Below are 25,881 nucleotides of genomic sequence, written 5' to 3' on the forward strand. Positions count from 1 at the left end.
TAGCTTTTTCCACATGAAATTGAAAGCGGCTTTTCCCTAGTTCAGTGTGGGGTTTGGGAAGCTTGTGAGCAGGGTTCGCGTTCCCGGCAGCATGGACGAGGGGCATCTGTAGCCTCGTTACGTCTGTTTGCAGGGCTGGCTAATGAAGCACTGGCCATTACCGCTGCACAAGGCGCAACCCAGGGCTTTGCTGTCAGGTTCAAACAGATCTGAGTGGGTTTTGCAGAAAGCGGCTGTTTGCTGGGAAGTTTTCTGCCCCAGGCACGCCTGGGACGTGCCGACAGCCTGCAGTCACTCCAGGGCGGCGAGATGGTTTGGTGCGGACAGGACCTGGGTTTCAGGAGGACCAGGGGAATGCGGGAGCAGAAAGCGAAAAGGGACAAGCCGATGCCCCGGGCAGGAGGGCCAGCTGCCTGCGGCCATTCTCGCCTGGCACCTCCTCTTGCAGTGTTAGCCGTCACCTTGCCACGCTGTGATTTTGGCCAGCAGAGATGCCCCAGGATGGGAGGCCATGGTCAATGTCTTTGCCTTTTCTACCGTTGGAGCAACCTAGAACGGCTGGAAAGCTGCCCTGCCTGCGGGAAGGCGGACTGCCGGCTGCACAGCTCTGTCGTGGCAAGTGCCACCACCCTGCCAGGGGAGCTCAGCCCTAAAGCAGAGCCCCGTCACCTCGTGTCCCCACAGCACGCAGCTCATTCCTGCTCGGCGGAAATGCCGACGGGAAGGCCACGGCCGTCCCGCAGCCCTGCCGGAGAGCAGGACCCCAGCAAGGAAAGGGGCGGCTTCCCTGGGCGGAGGGCGGTGAGCACGTGCGGCTCCTGAGCTGCACGCAAGCACATGCGCGACGTGGGTCAGTGCCAGGGAGACCACACTGAGGGCAGCCGAAACCAGCTGCAAAATTCATCCTGTCCTCTTCCCGAGGACATTTCCAAGGAGGGAGGAGGTCCCCCCCCCCCAAACGATACCCCCTGTGCTCTCCCGCCAGCGCGGAGCGCACAACGGGGCCGTTTGAGCGCGCTGGTCAATGGGCGCTTGTGGGCCGCCGGCCCCCTGGAAAGCAGCCATCTCCCCGGCCCCTGTTTTCACAGGTGAGGCGCTGAGTGGGGCACGAAACCGCCTTCCCCTCCGCGGCCCCCCCAGCGCTTGCACTGCTGTCGGCCCGCCGGGGCCGGGGCCTGCCAGGCAGCCAGGCGCCTCGCTGGCGGTGTGTGCCGGGACCCCGGCGGCGCCATGCCCGTGTTGCAGACCCCCGTTCCCAGCCCGCCCATCAGCCCCACGGCGCTACCATCAGCTCCGTGGCCGACGTGTCAGCCCCACGGCCCATCCATCATACCCATAGCCCCTCTGTCAGCCCCACAGCCCACCTGTCGGCCTGAAACCCATCTGCCAGGCTTGGAGCCCTCCCATCAGCCTCACTGCCCATCTGCCAGCCCCACAACCTAGCCATCAGCCCCACAGCCCAACCGTCAGCCCCATAGGCTGACCCATCAACCTTGGAGCCCACCTGCCAGCGCCACAACCCACCTATCAGCCCCCCACAGCCCACTCATCAAACTCACAGCCCACCCACCAGCCCCACAGCCTATCTACCAGCCCCACAGCCTATCTACCAGCCCCACAGCCAACCCATCAGCCCCATAGCATGACCCCTCAATCTCGGAGCCCATCCATCAGACCCAAAGCCACCCCATCAAACTTGCAGCCCACCCATCAGCCTTATAGCCCGTCCCTCTGCCCCACAGCCCGCCTATCAGCCCCAGGGCCCACCCAGCAACCCCATGGCCTCGCTGCTTGCGTATCTGCATGGCCTGACTTTAAGAAAGTATTTTGTCAGCCTCACACCCTTGTAGAAGACACTCTTTGGAGTGTTGGCTCAAGAAAAGCCACGTAAGGCTCATAAGTGGTTTAAAAACAAAACAAAATCTGTAACCCTCTGCATGAAAGTGTGGCTCAATAGGCTGCATCAGCCTGTAAGAGCATTTCGAGCAGGGTCCCACCCGGGGTTTCTGTAATATTTATACAGATGGCTGCACTGCTGGGATAAAGGGAACGTAAATAAAATCTGCAGAAGCCATCGGGTGAGGAGAGCTGAAAACACCCTGCGAGTGGGAAGGGCTCAGGGCGACCTTGGCAAATGGGAGATATGGTCCAAGATCAATGTGCTGACATTGAGTAAGGACAAGTGCAAAGCGCTCAAATTAATTAGAGGCTGAGACGTCACATAAGCTGGTACGGACAAGGGACACTGGTCAGGCAGGAGAACTGCCGGGGAGGGGGGGGTTAATGGGTCATAAACCAGGTCTGATCCTATGGTGGTGGTGTGTGTGTGTGTGTGGGGGGCAACGACCAACAACCCAGACCAGTGTGCTGCAACCCTGAAACACAGTGATGGGACTGGCCCTGCTTTGCATGTGTCTCCATGAAAAACCTACAATAACTGGAGAGGAAAAAAAGAAAAAGGGGTGGGTAATAAATGCTTTCAGAGATTTAATAACAGCCTTGATTAGGGTGGGCAATGGCTCTCCCTAGGAGGAATTATGAAGCCCCGGTTGGCCTAGTGGCACGTTGGCCAGTGACCTTTGAGGAGGCTGCAGACAACCTGGAGAAGGTCTAACAGTGAGGCAGAACGGGCGCGACGCGGGCTGGCAGCACACGGACAGGCGCGGGAGGCCGCCTGCTCCGGGGCGAGGAGACCGGGACAGAGCTGGCACAGGGAGGCCGCCCGCCCCGCTGGGCTCGGCGGCTGCGTGGAAAGCGCGGAGGAGGAGGACAGCGAGCTGGTCTAACGCAGGGCCCGCACCGGGCACCGAGAGCGGGGGAAGCAGCCTCGGGGCAGAGAGAGGCCGGAGCAGCCGGGACGCCGGGGTGTGGGGCGCCCCTGGGAGCAGGGCAAGCACCGGGCTGCCTGCAAAGCCTCGTTAAAGGCGTTTCACTAGGTGGCACCAGACACCAGCACTAATTGGAGCCGCTGGGGCCGGGGAGGCCCCTCTCCGGGCACCCCGGGGGCGGCGGGAGCCGCACGGCAGCAGGGTCGCCCGGCTCGGGCCCCAGGCGGAAGGGCTGTGTCACCCGGGCTGGCGTGCCAGGGGGACGCGCGCCGGCTCGCAGGGGCACGAGCTGTCGCGGGGGCTTGCTGCGTCCTGGCAACGCTGTGACTGACCCTGCCACCGTGGGACGGGGTCCCTGGGGGTCCCGGGCTGCAGGGAAACCCGCGGCTCGCAGCGGCGTCGAGCCGCACGTGGCCATGCGCCTGCTGCAACCGCGCGGAGACACCTGGGATGCCGCCGGCCGCCGGGTTGGGCCCCCTGAGCTGCCCGAGCCACCGAAACCCCGTCACCCTGGGTCCGATCCAGCCGGGAGGGAGCAAGGCGTGAGCCGACGGCAGCACAAACTGTCTCTGCACCTCCGGGCGGCTGAGAAAAAGCGAAATGTCCCAGCAGGTTCTCCCTGAAGGAGCCGGGGATCCAGCCCTCCCCAGCTGCCCCTCTGCCCGCCGCACGAGCGCCGTGGGCAGGGGAAGACAGCGGCTGCGTTCGTACCCCTGCTGCGGCACTGCCACGCTGCCAGGTCCAAGGCAGGGGGCCGAGGCACTTTGCAGGGCTCCAGGAAGGATTTTCGCCCGGGGGGGCAGCCCCCGCGGGAGCACGGCCAGGCTTTGCTGGGGCACAGCTGCCACGCGAGGGGAGCCGGGGCAGCCGGCCTCCCTCCGGCCGTCCCCGAGGGGGAACGAACCGCAGCGCTGCCCCGGCCAGGAAATTGCAGCGCCAGCCAGCAACATCCCCAGCATTGCACAGCACCGGGCCTGCTGCCTCGGCGGGAGGCTTGCGAGGTGCTGTTCAGGCAGGGATGTGTGGCGGGTGACGAGGACACCCGTGCGGGACCCTGGCCCTGCACACGCGGGTGGGAAAAGCGCTTCTCCCACAGCAGAGTGCAACACAGGGTCTGCAAAAGGTGTCATCATCTGGGTTATTCTGTGGGAGTTTGCACTTAGATTTTATACTTTTTCCCTATGGCAGAACTTGCCATGGAGAAAGCACTATCAAAAAACCCCGAGGGATATTTTTTTTTCCCCTAGCTTTTTTTGCCATTGAATGCAAGCTTTGCGCCTTGCCATTTCCCCCTGGCATTTCCCCCCTGGACTTCAGGAGCTGCAAGAAGCAGCCATGCTCTTTGATTTTCAGTTAGTCAATCACTTTCCATTGAAGCACGTGGAGGGACAATTTTCCCAACAGCCCTAAAGATCCGTGAATCCAAACAGCCAACTTAAGCGTTGCAGACTCAGATGTTTAAAACCCCCTTTCTCAGAGACAAAATAATACCAGCAGCACATAGGACATCCCCATCTCAAACCTCCCTAGGGGCAGGTTTGGCCTCAGAGCTGGCTCTCCGAATGTTACCACGTGTGGGGTCCCGCCTGGGTCCTCCTTCTCCCAGGGCAAGGCCAGAAGATGATTCACCTGCAGTAGAAACGATTGTGCCATGAGTTTGTTGGGCCTCAGCATTGGGCAACTGTGCTGACAGCATTGGATGACATTGGAACAGACCCTGGAAACAGTTGAGAGCATAATATTGTCCTGCATCTTCCCAGGACCTCAAAAGGACCTCAAAAAGGTTGCTTAAAAATTAATCCGATGCTTGTATTCCTTGTTTAAAGTGCTAAATTACTGGTGCGAGGCAGAGAAAGCCTATTTGGGTTGGCTAAATACTCTCCTGGCTATTTAATAAATGACTTCAGAAAAAAAAAAAATGCAGCTGCAGTATCATTATGGTAACTGGACAATTATTAACAAATATCCAGGAAATTAATGGGCTTAAGTTCAGTTAATATGTCAGTGTCAAGACACAATAAAGGAAGCGTGACACAACGAATGCGAGACAGCAGCAGTGCCTGCGACAGAAGTGTGCAGCAGCTCCTGGGAGCAGGGTCGGCGCTGCCGGGGGCTGGTGAGCCCAGGAGCGGGGCAAGCTGAGCCCTGGCAAGGCGGCCGGCCTTGCGCCGCGGCAGCCGGCTCTGCTGGGCCTTCCTCTGCCCGGCTGAGAAATGCGGGCTGTCCAGGACAGGGGCACCTGGCAGCCGAGGTCCGGTGCGCTGGGCTGTGCCGGGCATTTCTCCCCCGGGACATTCCCTGGGTCTGTTTCCCTGCACAGCTGTAGTTCCTACCTGTACCAGAAATCTCAGGGAAGGGATTTAGGAACCTGTTACACCAGACAAGCGGGACATTGACCCATTGGTGGGAAATGGAGTAATTTCCCATTGCCCAAGAGCCTCTAAACAAAACAACTTTGCCTGGAGGGGGGACAAACTCTCTGTGAGGGAAGGGAAAGTGGAGGCCTGAACAGCTGGTGAGGTCTTTGCTGTCTAAGCAAGGACCAGAGTCCCTCAGTTGCGCTGTCCCTGTGTACCTGGTGATGTTTGGTGACAGAGGTAAAGCTATGCTGGTGGATCCAGCAGCTCTCTTCTAGCACAGAGCTGCTTCCCACATGGCACCAGCCACCCACAGAAGACCCTTGGGTTCGGGTGACCCTCTCAAAGCTCAGGAAAGACTCACCCTTGGCAGCTGCAAAGTTACTTTCCCACATTAGCTTATGCCACTGTGAGTTTGCACAAGCTAGTCCCCTTCTGATGGGCCAGTCTGCTCCGGGAAACCCTCCAAGACAGAGGGCCGGGTTGTGCCCAGGGAGGTGCAGGCAGCCTGATGCACTGGATTGGCACCGATCTGGGATACACTGCGGGGTTTGGTTTGCAGATGCAGCTGGGACCAGGGTACTGAGGGAAGCCCAAGTAGCAGATCCCAAAAGGGACCACCGCAGGGCGACTGTGACACCTCCCTTGGACAGATGTGCCTGCCTGTGAGATAGGAGCCCCATCTCTGCCATTCTGCTAGGGGGAAAGTGCCCTAGACCAGCTCTCCTCAGCTTGTCCCTCACCTCCCCAGGCATGGCCACATGGGGCAGTTGTGCAATGAGGTGATTTCTCTTTTTGAGCAATTGAACAATCTCATGTTTGTCTTGTGCAAAAAGCTCCCGGAAGACACATGCAACAGCAGAAGAAAAAGGTATAAACACTGGCATTCATCCAGCCCTCTTCCTCGCCGCCCATCCTCCCCAAAAGAGTTTAAATGTCAGCAGCCCCCAGCTCTTCACACTCAGACCTCACAGGAGACACAACAACATGAAGTCTGTGGCTGCCCTCCTCCTTGTGGGGATGCTCATCCTCTGGACAGATCTGCCAGCAGGTATGATACCTCCTTGAATAAGGTGTGGGAAGGAAAAGCCCAAAAGGCCAGAGGGGTAAGGGAAGGAGCTGCACTGGCAGGCTATAGTCAAGCTGACAGATGCTTACAGATAAAAGCCAAGGGAGGAGAGGATGCAGCAAGGGCATCACACATAGTAAGAAATGTAAGGGAGAAAAGGAGGAAGGGATGTTTCAAGGTGAACCTCGAACCCTGAATCCTGTGGACATTTCACTGTGATTCAGACAAAGCCATAGGAAAGATGGAGGGACCAGTGCAGCCTGCCCTGGGGGACAGGGACTCCTACTTCTCCGCAAGGCTGACCTTCCCTCCCAGCAGTGAGCAGTGCCCTAGCAGCCACCCTCTCCTGCTGCAGCCTGGCACTGGCAACTGCTGGGTCCTGGCCCTGCTGCAGACACAGGGAGCCATCACCTCACGCTGGGCTTGGGCGCAGGGGTCAGGGGCTGCGTAGAGCCAGCGGCGAGAAAGGGGCAGCTCCTTCTCATGCTTCCACCAGATGTGATTGAAAGGGGATGGCTCCTGGTCCAGGAGTGCAGCGGGAGAGGATGGACACAGCTACAGCACATTTCCTTGGGGTGCCTCAGATGCAGTCAGCCCGGAGCAAACACCCCCTTCCTCTTTCAGGCAACGCTTGGAACTGCCCGGTTGTCCTGATTACCTGTGCAATGGCCAACCCCCCGAATCGGTGCTACATCGACCAGCAGTGCCCACGGTCCAAGAAGTGCTGCGACACCTTCTGCGGGAGGAAATGCATCTCTCGCCCATCTTCTATCCCGACCTTCCACGGTACCAGGGGGATGGAAGGGAATGGCTCTGGTGACCTGGCTGTGGGCAAAGCTGCATCCAGCTTCCAGAACCCTTCCATTTAGCCAAATTCCTGGGTTGAGGCTGTTCTGGGCACTAGACCCAAACCTCTGTTTTCTCTCCCTTTCCCCAGTGTGAGCTCCAGCTCCCAGGATGGGCCAAGGGTGTTTGCAGCATCCCTGTGTTACCTCTGGCACCAGCTGGCCGCTCAGACCTCTGCTAAGGAGTGCCCTGCCCCACGCCAGGTCCCAGGAGGATGGGGACAGCACGAGCCCACACTTCGCTGCATTCTGCATCTGTCTTGGCTTCTGGACTGCCTCACTGCCAGCTGCTGTGCGCTGCCTTCTTGTCCCTATGCTGTCTCCCTTGGCTCCCTCACTGCTGGTATAACTAATAAAGGAGCTTGTCCCAGGATTGTGTGACATGTGACTCCTTTCCTCCACCTCCTCTTTCCCTGGCCTCTGCCTCCTCACCCTCTCCTTGTCTCTCTTCCAGATCCACCCTGGGCACATGTTCCCACTTCTGCTCATTCCCCCAAACTTCTGCCTGAGGAGGAGACATCAAAATGGGTCTACCTATGGACCTAGAGTGTGGCTAGGGGCTAAGTCTGGGGAGGAAGCCTGTCCAGAGGCATATAAACCCCAAGAGGAGAGGGCGATCAGAAGGGGATAGAATAAAATGCCACAGGACACTTTGGGAGACTTTCCTGGCAGGCTGTGACAGGTCTTGGAGACCAGTGTGTCCCCGGGGGGGATAGACCCCTCATGGGGCAGAGCTGCAGGAGACACCCAAGCAGGGTGGACCCTCCTGCCCAGGGAGATGCAAGAGGCAGAACCATCACCAGTCTTCCTGCAGGTACCAAACTTGTGACACATTTGGAGGACAGAGGAGGGGGTTACACAGACATAAACACCAAGCAGAGCCGAATTCCCTCATCATTTACTGAGCCTGAGCTGTTGGACCAGCACTTTGGCTGTGCCAACATCCGGCAGACTGTGCCTGCTGCAGCCCCTGGCCAGCCTCCCAACTGCACTCAGCAGCATGCGGGCTGATGCTGGCTTCGCATGTCCCTTTGCCATATTCTCCACTAAGCAATGAGGCAAACCCAGCCCAGGGTGGGAGAGGGGTCTGGCTTATGGGCACCAAGTACGGGGAGGGCAGAGAGGAAAGCTAGTGATCTTCAGATAACCAGGAAAAATGAGCATTTGGGTGGCTCGCTGGGGAGGAGTCTTTCCTTGGCCACATTCATCATCTTCAATTGGTGGCTCTTGGCAAAGCCCACCCCACTGGGTGACATGCAGGGAAGAGCTAGACCTCACAAGGAGCCTGACACCCAACCCCTTCCACCTCCTCCCAGCCCAGAGCAGACAGACTGGCTGGTGGCCCTGCCCACCCACCAGGACGGGGTAAAGGGCAGTGGGAGGGACCCCTGAGCTGCAGGAGATAGGGAGGTGATCGCCTATCCAACAGCAACATCAGCTTGGTGCTGGTGGGGTGAGCGCCCCACAACCCAACTGCCTCACCCCACGCCAGTGTGTTGAGCCATCTGTTGGGCATTGCAGGTGAGAGCCAGGCTCCCTGAGAGAGCCGTGACATGGTGCTATCACCAGGTTTGGGAGCTCTTAGGGTCAGCTGGCTCCTGTTCCCAGGAGGGAAAGAAACCTGTTGTGTCCCTCACTCCAAGATGTTGGACAGAGCTGTTGCTCCACTGTCTTTCCAGTTTTGGTGATAAACCCAGCCCTTTCTGCATAGTTCCGCAATGCCTCCAAATTGCATGAGTGAAAACATTGTGTCCCCTGTGAAGTGGGGAATCGCACAGGAACAGCCTGCTTAACCAAAAGGCAGCTGGTAAAAGATGTTGTTACATGAAGACTGAGCTAATGGACCCCACTTCCCTGCGTGATGGAGGATATCTCCATTTTAAAATGAAAAAAATGAAATAAAAATGAAAAAAATGAAAAACAAAAAGTAAAATGAAAAATGAATAAAAAATAAAAGAGAAACCAGTCAGATATTTAAACCTTCCAGAGATGCAACAGGATAAAACCTATGCCTGCAGGGGGATGGAAGGACATCTCACCTGGTCCAAGGCAGATGCTGAAACCTCCCTGCCAGAGGCTGGGGAGAGCCAATCTGCCTGAGCAACATCTTCCATGGTCACCCCAAGGTGGAGGAACAGGAGAGAGCGAGCAAAGGCGCACAGAAGCTATTCAGTGACCAACCACCTCTCTGCTTAGCTTGGTCAAAAGGAGGCCGAGAGGTAACTTGATAGCACTATATAGTGCCAGTGAAGGAAGAAAACGCCAGGTGAGCTAGCAGGGAAAAGCAGAACGAAAACCTGGGGCTGGGAGCTGGTCTACCAGGTTTCAGTGTGCAGTTAGATGTCACTTGTGAGCACTGCACTGCAGCGACCAACCACGGGAATGTCTCTTCACACCAAAACCACCCAAGACGCACCATGCAAAATACAGCCTCGGGGTTTGCAGTGGGCGAGCTGTTACACAGCAGCTCCCAGGGTCTGCACGCTCCCTCTGGCCGTGCCTCCACCAGGGCAGCCCTAGCTCGCGGGGAGGCTGCGGGCTGACAAGCACACTCACATGCCCCACCAATCAGTCACAGATCACAGCATTGCCTCCCCTGTCAGGGCAAGCTATTATCAGCTATTAAGCAGGCATTTCCATTCTGCTGGTCGATTTGATAATGCTGCAATTATCCTGGTTTGTTAACAAGATCAAATTGCTAATTGGGTTGATTAAGCACAGAACTCCAGGCATGGGGCACATCTCAGCTGGTAGCACTGAAGGCACCAAACAGCCCAGCCAGATGATGGCTGTGTCCACTGCAGCAGTGCCTTCATGGAGATGAGGGCAAGGCGGCAGCACGAGAAGACTTCATTCTGCAGATTGCTCACTGAGATCTCAAGGCCTCAGACAGAAGCCCTGGAGAGGGCTTGGGAAGTCTTCCCTCCTGCCCTGAGATAGGCCCAGCTTTGCCCATGGCAAATGTGTATTGTACTGGCCATATACACCCATCTGGAGCTGTCTCGACAAATCTTCTGCCCTCATGTCCCCAGGGGCAGGTCCCTACCACCATCCAGTAAGTCTTCAGCAACATCTGGCCTGTCACTGCAGCTCAGGTCACAGCAGATGAGACTCACTTGTATCCTCACATGCAGCTAATATCCATCTGGGCCTTTTGCCTCCAGTACAGAAGAGCAGGGCAATGCTCCAGCAGGCCCAGCGAGGTAATCACCATAACCATAATGGACTTCCTGGCAGTGTTTTGACTGCAAATCCTTCAGATCTGGGTTGCTGGTGGGGAAGGGAACTCCTCTCTGCTTCCTAGGCATATGGCAAAGAGACAGCAGGAAGAGAGGCAAGTCCTGTGCCAAATGTGTGACATTTCCTTGCTGGTCCTTCTCACATCATCTGCTTCTTGGTTGCTCTAACCCTGGGGAAGCAGGAAGGTTTGTTTCATCTGCCTGGGGGCTGACCATGCTCTGGGACTTACAGCTCAGATGTGTGAACTTTTCCTGGGACAAGACCACAGGGTCTGGAGCTGGAACATGGCTGAAGGCCGCACTCCAGGACCTCGCTCTTGGGCAGCAAATGCCCATCGTGGCATGTCACAGCAGTGTCACTTTGCAGAGCAGAGAGCCTTTATGCTCCTTTTACCGTTTCTTTTGCATGCACATAACAGGTTCAGCTTATTCCATTTTCCCCTCAAGACAGGAGTTTTTGAGGCTAGTCCCTCTTGGACTGACACCAGGTGGGATGCCGAAGGAAATATCCAACTCTCTCTCGCTCCACCTGCCCCTGAGGAGACACCTCCATGTCTCACCATCACAGGGCAGAGCCCAGTGTGACACAAAAACACTAATGGCAGGCAAGTACTGCAGGGCCTCTGGTGAGCTCAGAGTTGCCCTAGCATGGGGAGCTGATTTCCAACACAGGCCAGAGATGACCTTGCAGGGACAGAGAGGTTTGAGAAGGGAGATCTAACTTGTCCAGTGCTAGCTCCAGCACAGCAAGCATGGTGGGGACTCAGCCCAGCTTTGTGCTCTGCCCCTCTGCGAGGGGAAGACATCAGCATCAGAGGAAACCTTGCTCCATATGGAGAAACATGCTTTGGTCCACTTCAAGAGACAGAGGTGGGGCAGAGGATGGAGAAATGGGGTCTCACCCACAGCACACCTGATCATCTTTATAATGTTTTCTTGGAGCATTCTCCCTGCATATTTTATTTTCTGGCTTAAGAGACTAGGTGATCAGGACCTGAATACAGAACAGTTCAGGGCACAAGAGTGATGAGGGACCTTTTCAAGGGATGATTCAAACCATTCTAATAAGAATTACTGCAGTTTTCAAAGTCTTTGAAGAAGGAGGGTTATTTAACCAGCCTGGCCCAGGAGTGGGAATCTGTCATCCCAGCAGGATGGAGCAATCACATCAAATCCAGAAGAGAAAGCAAAAATCCCAGGCTAAGCAGATCCATGTGGCAGTGGTTCTGCCAAGCCTGGTGTCCTGATCCCTTGGCTGGAGTGCTAAGCACAGCCCTGGTCTCCTCCACACAGAGAAGCTGTGGCATTTCAGAAGGGAAAAGGAAACAATATTGCTTTGGCCTCATCATAAAATAAATACGCCCCTGTAGAAAAAGAAAGCATTGTCTCTGCTGAAGGTCAATGTATGTATGAATTCATCCTGAACTTCCTTATGTGGAATGGTTTATATAAACCTGACTCCTTACCCAGACAAATCGCATCCCAGCCACAGGAAGAGGGTGGTCACAGCCAGACCGGAGCTGTCTTTCACTAGTTGAGGCTCTCTAGCATCTTCTTGCTTTTGGACACAAGGATGCCTTTTTTCCTTCTCCAGAGCCTGCTTCCCTTGCCATGAGCATGCCTTGGCTTGTCTGGCAGGCTGCGGCAGTAACCTTTGCTGGTGCTCCGCCTGCTGCCCTCTGTGCTGGCACAGGTGAGCGTAGAGGTGGACAGAGAATTTTCCACCGCACGCACTCAGCATGGTGGAGGCAGAGGGAGCTGCTTCTGCCTGCAGAGGCAGTACGCTGAACAGTCTAGCTCTCCCATACGAGAATGGCACGTGCAAAGCCATCACCCATCCTCCCCAAATGCAGCCAGGACACTGCCAGGGAGAAACATGCAGCACCAGCTCCAGCCAGTGCTGGGAGGGGGACGTGGAAGCACTTCTCCCGCTGGAATGACAAGGAACGCCAGGGCTGGCAACAGGAGCCAGGGTCTGGGCCAAAGCAGCAGGAAGCCTTGGAGGCAGCTGTGGTGGGAGCTGTTCCTTTGGCATGGCTCTGGCACGTCACCCCAGCTGCACATCACATCCCCACGTGTGGTGGAGAGCTCACGGCAGCAGGGCTGGCAGGGGACGGGGCTGCGTCACCAAGGATGGTCCCTGGGGCATCACTGAGTAATCCACCATGGTTAGCCTCCTGTCTGAAGTGCGGCCAGGTCTCAGAAACAGCTCATGACAAAGCCCTTGGGTCTAGCACAGAACTGGCTCTGCATGCCCGGTGACAGCCACACGCATGCCAAGAGGAGGCAGAGCTGTGCCTCGCTCAGCTGCATGTCTTGGCTCCCTCTCCCTCGTTAATCCCACCAGGAATCCTCACCGATTCTTGTCTGCCAGAGCAGCACAGAGCTGTACACCAAGGAAGCCTGGAAAACATCAGTGGGACTTCCCTGAGCTGGGGAACTGAAAGCACAGGGCTCCCAGGGAGCTCTGGGACCAGGCTGAGCACCAGTGTGGCTTCTCTGAGGTCTAATAAGGAGTGAGCCTTGCCCTGAAGCAGGCGCATGGACAGCACTTGCCTCCCTGCTGCCCCAGTCCCTGTGACACAGCCCTGGTGGGGACTTGCCAGCTCAGCCTGTTGCATAATGCCAGACTCATCCAGGCAGTGGATTCAAAATACACTTGGGGGGGGGAGGGGGAGAAGGGGGTCCCAGAGAGAAGTGCACCCACATTCCCCCACCAGACACACAGACAACACCGTTGTATAAGGTTACAAACCCTATACAGCACCCCCAAGCAGGTGAGATCCCTGCATGCCAGTGGTCCCTTTTCTCAGGCAGAGGGGTTGGAAACCTCCTTCCCCTGGCCCAGAGCCAGGGCCACAGGCAGCAGCAGCAGGATGGACCAGGCAGGCACAGACCTTCGGGTGCAAGGGATTCGGTGCCAGCAAGAAGGCGGATGCCTGAGTTGGGGCTACAGGTAGGGTCTATGGAGCAGCAGCTGCCACAGGGGCCGGAGCAAGGGAAGTCAGAGCACTGCTGAGCAAAGCAGCCTCAACCCTCCCACCATGGCATTGCCCTCTCTCACAGCACCCCAAGATCTCTGGCAAGACAGTGTTATCCCACCAGGCAGGAAACAGCATCCATGCCTTTCTCCTGTTCCTCCTCCAGCCAACCCCTGCTGCTTTGTTAGCCCCTCCATTTCCTTTGCTCCCTGTGCTGGAAATGGATTCAGTTCAATTTTTTCATTATTTCCTCGGGGGGGGTGGGGGGGGGGCGGGGAATAGCAGCAGCTCTTAAACTGCTGTGAGAGATGCCCAGACAAAGACAACACCAAGCGCACTGGAAGAGCCAAGACCCTGGGATACTGGAACAGCACTTGACACTGGAGTAAGTACAACAGGCTCCACTGAGCCACCCTGCTGCACAGGGGGCTCTCCCTGGTACGGCTGTTTTGGCAGGCCATTTTTTCCCCACTGGCTATATATTTTATTTCCCCAGACCACCGACGTGATAGCTTATTTGTGGAAGGCAGTGCTGAGCTCTCCAGGCACTCTCTGCTCAGCCCCTTCCAGGCTCTGTTTCTGACACAGCAAAAGTCAGACTGCGTGGGGTTCATGCAGATACCTGGGCCCAGGAACAAAAAACAAACCAAACCAAACCTCTGCATCAAAGCTGCAGAGAAGGGCACTCAAGCTGGGGGCTCTGGCAAGGGCCAGTTGCCTGCTCTTGACTAAGGCTCCCTCCCTGCCTACCCCCAACTGAGCCCCAGAGTGGGACTCACAGCCCCTCAGACAGGCTGACGCAGGCGTTCAGCCAAGCAGCAAGGCATCTCAGACCTTATGCAAACAATAGCTTTGGCAAAGGCTTGCAAACCACTTGAACACTCTCACTTCAACAGTTTGCAGAAAGGAAAGCATTAACAGCAAGTAAAGCACCTCCCATAGGCTTGTGCCTTGCAACATCCTCCATTCACCCACCAGATTCCAGCAAAGGTCTCCATTTGCAATCCAGGCACGTCCTCCACGCAAGGTCAGGGTCATAAACCAACCATCACCTGCAAGTCACACACACAGGCACCAGGGTACCTGCCCACCCCACAAACAGCACAGCTCACCTGCACAGAGACCTTTCCAGCTGAGCCCAGTACCAGACTGCAGCAAACTGCTCTGGGAGAGGAAGGAGAGCTTTATTGTAGGAGGAGAGCACAGTCAGGACAGAGGAGACTGAGCCTTTCTAGTCACTGGACCCAGCTGCAGAGGGGAAGTTGTCTCCCATTCCTTTGGGTCTCAGCAGGCATCCATTCCCCATTAGTGCCAGCTGTATCACAGTCAGGGAATCCTTTCTCTTCAGACCTAGCTGTGCCAAAGCACACACAGATGCTCCTTTCCCTGACAATTATGTAGGTTAATAACATGCAATGTGATGGCAAGACACAGGGAACCACAAAGCTATGTCAATATTTAGCTTTTACACATTCAGCTAATTAGAGAGCAACCTGTGATTCCCTCCGAAGGAGGCATGCCCGCTTCACCCATCTCCCTCCCTTTCTGCATGTTCCTGGTTCGGATGGGATGAACGTCACCTCATTATTTCTGGAGTTTGCTGGTCGCAAACGGTCTGTCCCAAAATGCTATTCCCAGGCACTGGATGTCAGAAATCATTATACTAAATAAAGCTTCATGAATGATTCATGAAGCTGGGATTCACATTAATCAGGGAGAGATGGGCAAAAGAAGAACCGCATTACAGACTATTGTATTATATTCTCTCACAGACAGACAAATGGAGAGATGAGGTTTGGACCTACAAAGCAACAACCAGAGATATGGTGCAAATCAGAGAAACACCCCTGGTCCCAACACAGAGCCCGGCTGATCAGAGCCCAAACGCAGGCAGTGGGCCGTTGCCCACATGCCTTTCTGCTTCAGGAGTTCCTGTGACTCGATTGTATTAATAAGCCCAGGGCGGCTTGCACTGCTGTTCTGAGCATCCTCAGAAATGCACGACTGCTTTTCACATTAGCCCTGATCTCCAGCGCTGTGCTGGGCCAATGGGCGACAGCCTGGGACTCATCTAATGACTTCCTGGCTCTGTGCAGTGTAAGCACTAAAAATAGAAGAATGTTTCTCTGAAATGTCATTGTGAGGTTCCTTCCAGGGGCTGGGCAAACTGGGCTTCCACCTAGATGCCACACTCTGTCCCAGCATGCACTGTCCAAAACCAGATATTTTCTTAGGACGCAAATGACTCTTCCTTTGTTCCAAGACTTCAGAAGGGAGGTAAGTGGATGTGTCACCTCCTTGTACCTGAGTACCAGCCCTGGACCCCCCATGTCAAGCAGAGGGAGGGCTGCCCTCAGCACGGTGCTTTTGGTGGAAGAGGGCAACGAAGCAGTCCAGGGGTTGCCAGCTTGTGCCCAAGCAAGTGTCTGGGCTTGTCGCAAACCCGCCAGGCTCAGTCACCAGCCTCTCACTTTAGGTCCGGCTCAGCATCCCCTGCTGCTGCTTTGCTGCTTGTTCAGACTAAAGACTCCTGCTAAAGAAATAATACTACAACATATGCAACAAGCAGCCAGGCCAACTGTACAGCAAGGAAAAATCCCCAGCTGGCGTGGTAAGTTCTGGCCTTTGAAATGAAAACACCAACGATTCTCCATCCAGCAGCGGAGGCATATCAAAAAGGAGGCCTAAAAGGTGTTAAACATTCCTCTTCCATCAGCCACAGTTCTGCTGCCTTCCCAGCACAGGGAGTGAGTCACCGAGCCCTGAATCACGACGGAGCTCATCCTCTGCTAAGGGCACCTCTGGCGAGCAGGTCCGCTGCCAGCGTGGGCCCCATGACTCACCGTCGCAGCTCTGAGGTCAGCACGTCTGCACGTTACCCCGCCACGTCGAGCCGCACAGCTGCAGGCATCCCTCGCCCCCGCCGCTATCGCTGCGTGGAGCAGCAAAGCCACAGCTACATCAGCCCTGAGCCCGGGCTGTCGTTTGCCGTAGCTGCATCAGCTTCTGGAGATGCAGCAGTCTGAGTCCCTGGGTGACCAGAGACCTGTGGTGGGACCCTGGTGCGAGCTGCTTTGGGGTGGCGGGCAGCACTGAGCCAGGGGACGGGGTGTCAGTGGGGACGGCTATGGCAGGGAGTCACAGATGCATGGGTGCACAGATGCTGCGGTGGCAAAACCCTTTGGAAAAACCAACCAGACCTTGGCCACATCGGTCTTTCAGGCCTGTGGTCCCCCCAGCATGCATTTCCCCTGCAACAGTACCATTTACTGTCATAACTGTGCATGGGGCACAGCTCTGCAGCCCTTCCCGGGGCCTTACCCCAGCTGTGCAGATCCCCGGTCGGGAGACCCCTGGGAAGGATGGGGATGGGGGGAGCTGGCTGCTGTCCAAGCTCCTGCCGCGCTGGCAGGTCACACTTGGCTGCTGCAAGGCCCCGTGGCCCCACAGCACCCCACCAAGGAGGAATACACCATGGGGAAATGGGGGTTTTGGAGAAGGCAGGGGAGCTGGACTGGTTGGTGCTAACAGGGAAGCTGCCCTGGTGCAAGGTGGGAAGGAGCAGAAGGGACATGGCACGGCCAGGGCGGCTGCCCTGGGAGGGCAGGGACAGGGACAGGACAGGCCCATTCCAGGATGCCCCAGGATTTTTTGCAGCCCCCTGGCCCTGCTTCAGTTTCTCCTAGGGAGCAAGAAAGCCAAGGGCAATTCCTGGATGGATCGAATCTGACAGCTTGCCTAAATGTGGACAGGCAGGCACAGGCCACTGCCTGGAGGTGGGAGGTGAGCCCTTGGGGACAAGGGAGGCCAACAGCGAGGGGAAAAAGTAAAAATGAGCGAAAGTGTGGTCTTTCGCAAGCTTTCCCTGTGGTTCTGCCACCTGCAGCCAGCTCGGTGGCAGGACATGTGGGAAGAGAGGAGGGGACAGTGCTGGGAATGTTGGGCTCAAAGGACAGCCACGGCCAAATGTCCTGTTGGGCTCGAGGGACAGCCACAGTCCCTCCCCACTCAGCCAAGTTGAGTTCTAGGGGGTGCAGGGGCGAATAGGGGGTCCCTCAGTGTCCCTACGAGCCTGAAGACCTGAGGATCCTCCGCCACGGGGAACACCACTCGCCAGCCCCAGCTCCGATGAAAACTCCCGCAGGGAGCCCAAGTGATTGGTCCCTTGGGGAGGAGCGGAGCGAGCCCCCCCTCAGCCCATGCCCTGGGCTCCGCTCATCTCCCAGCAGTAATTGATTCTGTATTCAAACACAGAGCCCAGCACAAAGTTAATTGGAGGCAGGGCTGGAGCAGAAGATAGGAGCGCACCGAGAATGTCAGACCACCAGGCCATTCCCACTTGCGAAATATCAAGATCAATGACACTTCATCAGCAATTAATAGTTCTGGCTCAAAGTTTCCAGCTGGGTCATCACGGTGAGGCTGTGACTGAAGGGGCCCAAACCCAAAGGACCAACCTCACTCCCCAGCTTGAGCAGAGAGAAAGAAATCCCAGGGCAGGTTTTGACACCTCTGCCTCTTCCAATGCTGGATCTGGTGGCTTTGTCCGTATTTGTTATAGTGCAAAGGTGTTTGCAGGATAAACTGCCTCTGAGAAACTGCATCTCCCTTTATCCCAACCCCTTTATTGCTAGGAGAGGCTGATTTCTAACTTGTCTCCCCAAATCAGGGTAGGGCACCTTGGACCCGTCACCTGGCTGTGACCAGCGGAGGGCAGACCACTGGCTCGGGCCCTCCACACGCTCCCTCCAGTGACATTTGCATGGATGTGTGTGGTTATAAAAGGAAAAGTGCAGAGTAAGTGTCTGTACTTTAAGAGTCTGGGCAGTCGAAGGCTAGACTGCGCTCTTTGTTACTCACATGATATGACTGCAATACTGCAAGATTTAATAACAATAAAATTTCTGCCTCCATCTTAACCTACTTCTCTGCTATAGCAGAAAGCAAGCAGCGAGCCTGTGCCGGGGTAGGAAGCCAGATTCAGGAGACAGGCTGCTTGTGTGAGCTTGGGTAAGTTGATTAGTCTCTGTGGCTATGTCTACACTAGTAAATTAAATGTGCCTGGGACCGCTCTGGCACCAAAGCCAGATGGCAGGGAACAGGCCGAGTCCTCACCACCAAACTCTCTGCCAAGCAGCGTGGCCCCACGTCACCTGCCTCTGGAAACAGTGCCTGGCCCACGGCAGCTGCCAGCGCTGCCGGGGAATGGGCTGGGGAGGGCCACGCGACCCACGGCGAGTCCCTGCCCAAGACTGCTCCAGCAGTTTAATGATGCAGCCTGGGAACGACCTTGGCTTTGTTGAATTTGCTATTGTGGATGTGTCCTGAGGGTCAGAGGGCCATGAAGCAGAGCTCTGTCCCACCTGGGGCAGAGACTGAGCAGATGGAGGGGATATAGCACATGGGAGACTGCAAGTCGCTGGAGAAGACGAGGAGGAGAGCAACACACGCCTGTACTGCGAAGGCAATGCATGCCCTCCAGCTATGCAGAAGCCCTCCAGGTAGTAAATCAGTGCTCAGAAATAGCTGGGCAGCTTATTACACCTTAACACAGCAATAGCTCCCTGTTCCTTCGCCAGAGGTTCCCCATGTCTGTAAAAAACAGCCACCGCTGTGTTAAGACTCTCTACATTTTCTCATGTTTCTTGTTATAGCTTCTGAGCCAAATGGTGAGCCAAGATCCCCAGCAAGTTCAAGGAATTTTCATTAGTCTTCCCTGGCTCTCAGGAAAACTCCAAGCCCAAGATGTCTCTGGCTGTCAGAGCTATGGGCAGCTTCCAAGGCAATACCCCAAAAGCATGTCCTGTACCCACCGCAGATGAACGGCCACGCAGGGACTTAGCTCTGGGAGGAGGGAGGCTGGAAGCCGATGGGTGCGTTGACGGGTTCTGGCACAGTTCTGGGGCAGGCTCAAGTTCCATGGAGGCTGGTCAAATAATCTCCCCAGCTTCCTGCTGAGCAGACTGAGATCCCGTCCACTTCTGCATCCCGGCAGCAGCGCCCCACAAACGGCCTAAAAGGCAGCCAGGCAGGAGGGTGATGCCCCAGCAAGGGAGCCCACATCAGGGCTCAAGCCCCTGTTGAAAGCAGCTGCCACGTCTGTGCTGGTGTCCCGCAGTGGAGGAAGGACCGCGGGGCACGATGCTTCATGATGATGGAGAGGGGATGCATGGACCAGACCGCTGCTGGGAGCTGGGGGCCGGTGCCATCTGTGCAGCCGGTCCCCGGGGCTTCTCCAGGCGCAGTCAAACACGTGGTGTCCTGGCTTGCGGCCCCGGCAGCTGGCACTGCCCGCAGTGGTGCAGGCGATGGAGGATGCCTCGCAGAGCAGTGCTGCACGGGGACAGAAGCTGGCCCGGGAAGGAGAAGTCCTAAATGTCTCCTTTCGCCAGAACAACTTGCCTTTCCGAGCTCACAGGAAGCCTGGGGAGGCAAATACACCTGGGGGTGAGGAAGCCAGCAGAAAATAAGAGTATTAAGGAAAACCCAAATGTCTTCGCTGCTGACAAACACAAGAACAGGCTTTTGCTTCTGCCCTAATTTAGTTCTTTCCCTCCGGAAAGGAATATTTTTAAATGCATTGTGTTCATGCCCCCAGCACTAATCAAATACCATTTGCAGTCTGCTCCCCAGGCCCCCCTGCATTTCCAGGTACGCTCTCGCTCGCTCTTCTCTCTCCTGACCTCCCACGTGGCAGATACGCAGTGGCCCTGGCCTTTCACAACAGATGTCCAAGGGTCTGAAAAGTGCTTTAAGATTTTTCTTTTAATTAAAGGAGCTCTGCAGACATGCTATATTCATTTATATCTTTCCTATTTTTACATTTATTGCTCCATCAGCTATTAAAAAAAAAAAAAAAAGCCCAAAGAAAAAGGGAACAGAGCTGACACAAGCTGAGCGCCGTTCGGATGACTCACTGCATTACTGAAATGGCTGCTGGCTTCAGACTCGCCCTGCCTCTGCGATTCGCTCCCAGGCTGCCAAAGAGAGCGTGGCGAGAGGTTTCTCCCGCCGGCTCTGCGCAGAGGAGCTGCCATGTGGTTATCGACAGGATCCCCCGCAGGCTCTGCGGGGAGGAGATACACCTTCTGCGAGGACCGAAGAAGACGTGAAAGGAAGAGATGGCGAGGCCTTTCCAGCTGACCTGCTTCTCTGCCCGTTTCCATCTCCCCATCACTGCGCGTTAGCTCAGAAGTCGGGCTCGATGCACAGAGCCGGCCGGCGCTGGGCAGCGGCGGTGGAGCAGGCTGAGCAGCGTCCTCCGCGGCCCGGCGGGGTCCGTGCACCCCGCTCTGCCGTGAAACAGCCTTAGAGAGGGAGTCTGGCTCCCCTGCCACGGCGTCGGGGTGGAAATGAGAAGTCAGGTCAAAAAGCTCTGGTCGGCTAAAGGGTGAAGCAATCTTTTTGCATCTTGACATTGTGCAGCAAAGGGGAAATTCACTCCAGCCACCGTTTGTGCTGCAGCCAAGTCCCCTCGGGGAGGATGCTGGCAGTATCAGCACAAGCCGGCGCGAAGCCTCTGCAGCCCAGAGGGTGAGGTTTCCTCTCCTGCAGCCATTTCCACACAGGGCTTCGCGGTGCAACAGGGAAATACAGAGGGGTGCAAGGATCCTGCGGGAACTTTCTCACATGGACCCCCCCCTCCTTTCCCAGGTGGGAGAACACCCTAAGGATGAGCCATGGCAGACGGGAGGCCTGATGGGCAGTGGCTCAGGGTGAAATCCTGCTCTCCATGGAAATTCCTAACACCCCTGGCCTCACTTCCCACTGCAAACAGCTGAAAGCAAAGCGTTCGATGAAGGGGGGCCCTCAGAGCTCCTGCAAACCGGGGCAGGCCTCCTTCCCAGGAAAATGGCTGTCTGAAAGATTTTTTCAGAAGGCGAAAGGAAATGCGCCCTGATCACAGTGGCAGACAGAGAAAACTGCATTTGGGAGCCAGCCCTGCTCCCACCCCGGCCTCGCACCGCCGGGGGCTCAGCATCGGTGGGGAGCTGTGCAGTCGCGTCTCTGATGCAAAGTGCTCAGAGCAGACAAAGCTGGGTCTGTTTATCTTGCAGTTTCCAGGGATGCTCAGCCATCCCTAATTGCCATAAAAATAAAAGCTTTTTGCTTCATATCACAGAACAGAGGAATTTCCCTCAGTTGGTTTTTTTTCTCCTGTTGGTGTGTTTTTTTCCTGAGGCCTCTCTCCAAGGCTTCCCTCCCCCCTCCCTCCGTGGTCTCCTGCCCGTGTAAACAAGCACCCGGCGCACACAGTCTGACACATCACACGCATGGAAACACGCTGATCCCCCCGCAGCGGCGAGCGAGGTGGGGCTGGCATTGGCACAACCAGCGGGAGGCAGGCGAGCCGGCAAGCGAGATGATGCTCTCCCCGCAAAGAGCGAGGAGACGGCTGCGCGCAGCCCAGGAGAAGGGTGAACGCTTGCAGGGACCAGCCGCTCACGCTGCGACAACGAAGCCGATGGATAAAATCTGGCGCCCGGTGTGAAGTCTCACCCTGCGCACGCCGCCTGGTCTGGCACAGCTGCTCTGTGCCGGCTGCGGGAGCAATGAGCCGTCGCCGCACAGACACGCAGCTCCGGCCTGTGCCCAGGGACTGGCTCAGGTTTTCCCTTCACCATCTCGCTATGTTGCTACCCGACTCCTGGCAGAGTTCGCGTGCTTGCGACGGTCCCCGTGCCGCACAGGGAGGGCCCCGAGCGGCAGCAGCAACCTACTGACCTGAAATGCAGCACATGCCATGCCCGGGACTCTCGGCCGGCACTTGGCTCCCAACGAGCCTTTAAGGCAAGAGCAGGGAGGTGACGGGGCCAGGGACGCCCCTCGCCCGGGCTCTGCCCCGGCGCCTTACGAACGCCCCGTCCCGCGGAGGAAGATGGAGCCGGGCTGCACGGATGGCGGCTGCAAGGGCAGCGGCGCGCTGCTCGCACGGCCCGGGGCTGGGTCGGTGCCGGGGTCCCGCTCAGCCTGAAGGCGCCGAGGGAGGCCCCCGCCGCGCCGGGGGCAGCGCCCCACGTCCCGTGCAGCTCCAGGAGCCCGCGCACCGCTCCCGCAGCTCCGCCGCAAAGCTGGGGCGGCCAGTGCCGGGCGAGCAGCGGCCTGCGTCCTGCCCTCGCCCCGGCCGCGTCTGCTCCCGCCAGCCGTCCCGCCGGCTCTGCCGGCTGCTAAGGGCGCTCCGAGCAGGTAAGGCAGCGGGGGCGGCGGAGCAGCCACGGTTCGCCCACGTCCGCCCCGCAGGCCCAGCCGCCGGCCCTGCTCTCGCCCCGCAGGGCACCGCAGCCCTGCCTCCGCTGCAGGCAGCCCCTGGCCGGGCAACCGGAGCACCGGAGCTGTGCCAATCTGCGAGCCCGCCGGGCCCCAAATCGGTCCTTGCGTTGCCTCCCCTGCGGAAACAGCTCAGGCTTCAGGTTTCCTGGCGGGCGGGATGGGGTTTCCCGGAGTTTCACCTCCCGCAGGAAGCCCGGGAATCACCCCCGGCAAGAGCCAGGGCGGGAGCAGGGCGCGCTGCCGCGGCCCCGCCGTGCCGCTGCGGCCGGGGCAGCCGGGGCAGCCCCCCGGGCTCCGACCCGGCCCCGGCGCCCGGCCTCTGCCGCCGCCCCTCGAGCCGCCCCGGCCGCCCTTCCCCGGCGCTGGCGGCGGGGCGGGAGCGCAGAGCCGGGGCCGCCGCCGGCCCCGCAGGGCTCCGCGGCTCCGCGCCGGGCGCGCACGCTGCGGCGGGGGCGGCGCCGAGGCAGGTGAGCGGCGGCGCGGGGCGGCGGGCACCGGGCGGCGGCACTCGGGGCACCGCGGAGGCGGCGTGCCCGGGCGCTGCGGGGACCGGCATCCCGGGGCACCGGGGCGGCGGCGTGCCCGGGCGCTGCGGGGACCGGCATCCCAGGGCACCGGGGCGGCGGCGTCCCCGGGCGCTGCGGGGACCGAGACACCGGCACGGCAGGGCACGGCAGGGACCGGCGTCCGAGAGCACAGGGCAGCGGCATCCTTGGGCAGGGACCGGCATCCCGGGGCGCGGCGGGGACGGGGGCACCGGCATCCCGGAGCCCCGGGGCACTGGTAGCCCTGGGCAGGGATCGGCATCCCGGAGCACCGGGGCAGCAGCAGCCCTGGGCATAGCAGGCACCGGCATCCCGGAGCACCGGGGCAGCGGCATCCCGGGGTGCGGCAGGCACCCGAGGCAGCAGCACCCCAGGGTGAGCAGGGACCCGGGGCAGCAGCGCGCTGGGATGAGCAGCAACCGGAGCAGCGGCAGCCCGGGATGAACGGAGACCTGGGATGCTCCCGCTGCCCTCTCCGCAGGCAGGCGTAGGAATCCCCTCTGCCCAGGTCTTCCCCCCACGGGAGCTGCCCCCCGGGAGCCCCTGAGTGCAGGGCAGGGGCTGGGCGTCCTCTCTGGAGGGCTGTGCACCCACTGCATGGACCTGGGAGCAGGGGGCTGGCATCATCCACTGCGTTTGCTGGGCTGCCGGCGTGGAGCAGACCCCGAGTGGCTGTCAGCACCCGCAGCCTGCACTCGGAAGGGAGCAGGGACCCCTCACCCTCCGCCTGCCCAGCCTGGGCGCTGATGGGCCTCTCTGCGTACGGCAGCAGCAGCAACGCTCTGGCTGCAGAGAACGGCTAGCGGCAGGAAGACCCTTTCCGTGCTTCCCACCAGGGAAATCCCCCCATCCCCAAAGAAAGGGCTTGGTCCTGAGCATCCTCCATGACTCATCTCATCCATGCGACTCTGCAGTGGCACTTTCGTATGACAGCAAAGCAAGCGTCTCCCCAGTCCTGCGCCAGCTGCCCCAGCGCGTGGCCGATGGGGACGGCAGCCCCTGCGTGAGCCAGCACGTCAGCCAGCCCCACTCCCCTCCCTGGCACCCCGCGGGGGACCCTCGTCCCCGCTGCGGTCCCGCGGGCCCCAGGCAGCCCCAGGCAGGACTTTCTCCAGCAGTTTGCAGCCAGCACTCCTGCGCGCCTGGAACATGCGGGGCCCCGGTCCCAGCGCCACAGGGAACTACAGGCAGAGGAGGAAGGGTTTCCTCCTTCCCTCCCCATTTCTAACGGCTCCTTTGAGAGAAGCCACACGACTCCGGGCTGGGAAGCCTCGCTGAGCTGTAAGTACAGGGCTTTTTATTTGGCCTCTTAATCTAAATCCATTGTACCCGACTGGAAAAGCCCCTGTGTGCATTACTCCCTGCACTCACTGCATCCTCGCTTGAAAGTCTATTAGCATCTTCCTTCCTACTCCCTTGGGTCCCCTCTGCCAGTTAGAATAAATATACATAACTTCTATCTGAAAGCCTTTAAGAAAAAAACACGTTGTCAAGGGAAACTCTTCTAGCATTTCTTACAGATATGCTTGATCTGTTTTTATATTTTTTTACTGTCACAGATGCATAAATCAGAGATTTTTTTCTCCACAAGATACAAATTCATTTGAAAGCCCAACAGTTCACGTTGAACTTGTGTAATTCTGATGGGTGTTCCCTTAAAACAGCTTACAATATATATCAAAATTTATCAGACTAGCATTATCTGAGGGTTTTTTCCCAATATTTTATGGAGATTTTTGGTGACTAAAGGAAACCAGGAATTCCAAGGTTTTGGTGACTAAAGGAAGGATTTTTTTTTTAATTAAAGGGAAATTTTGCAAATTGCATTGCTCTAGATAGACACATGTGTATTCTCTGTCCATTGTGCTTTTTAGAAAATCCCAACTTTCCCAGAGTAAGCTTCTGTTTTCCACCAGATATTCCTGCAAATGTAAGCCGGGGCATGCTTTGATAATCCAGCAGTGGAGATCATACCAGGTCTTAGTTCATGCCTCAGTTTTGTTTTAAAGGTGAGTTTAGCTATTCATGACATGGGTAGTCAAAAAAGAGCTATCAAACTATTAACTGCTGCTTTAGATTTCCAGATGAAAGCTGCATGTGGGCAGAAATAATTTGCTCTATTCAAAACCGAGCATCAGAGCGGAGAAGCCCAGACAGTTCACAACCCTTCTGCTCCCGCCGCTCTCTGCATGGAAGGAGGGATTTCCCTGTAGCACAAAGGCTCGCAAATTCCTGACACCCACTTTGCGTCTCCAGTGGCAGGGAAGGGCTGTGAGGGGAAGGGCTGAGCGGTGGCACTGCTTCGGGCTCCGTCCCCGCCTCGCCAGCGTGGCCCCCGTGACCACCCGGCTGGCACCGTGCCCCAGCCCCGGCTCCCAAAATTCATCCGTGTCTTTCCAATGATTGTTGTGGCGTTTTGCTTGGCCTCGCAGTGCTCTGCTCTTGTGCAGTGACGGCTCAGGACCGCTGCGACGGGCCGTACGGGATCCCACACGCACCCCCCACGCGCCCTGGGTGAGTTTGGCGCACGAATGCACAAGCTCCGTCTGGAAGGAACCTGGATTAGTCATCCCAGCCCCGCAGATGGGCTGTGCGGATGTCTTCCCTGGAGAAGCTAATCTGTCACAGAAATTCCCATTTATCTCTGGAAAGGAGTGCTCACCCCCCCCTTTGCTCCTATGCTTTTGTCTTAAGCATTAAAAAAGTTGAGCCGTTTTTCTCCCTTTTGGAAGGCGAGACAGCGAGTC

The 25,881-nt window shown here is 57.5% G+C and overlaps 1 protein-coding gene across 1 annotated transcript; it reads left to right on the forward strand.

Moving 5' to 3' along the window:
• Positions 1-6,099: 6,099 nt before the first annotated feature.
• On the forward strand, positions 6,100-7,472 carry LOC112979104 (elafin). The gene is made up of 3 exons (XM_026093014.2): positions 6,100-6,236; positions 6,879-7,040; positions 7,192-7,472. Exons 1-3 carry the CDS (start codon positions 6,173-6,175, stop codon positions 7,194-7,196), a joined length of 231 nt encoding a protein of 76 aa, XP_025948799.1. The 5' UTR covers positions 6,100-6,172; the 3' UTR covers positions 7,197-7,472.
• Positions 7,473-25,881: the final 18,409 nt, after the last annotated feature.

The sequence above is a fragment of the Dromaius novaehollandiae genome, chromosome 16 (genome assembly GCF_036370855.1).
Source record: "Dromaius novaehollandiae isolate bDroNov1 chromosome 16, bDroNov1.hap1, whole genome shotgun sequence".
Classification (NCBI taxonomy): domain Eukaryota; kingdom Metazoa; phylum Chordata; class Aves; order Casuariiformes; family Dromaiidae; genus Dromaius; species Dromaius novaehollandiae.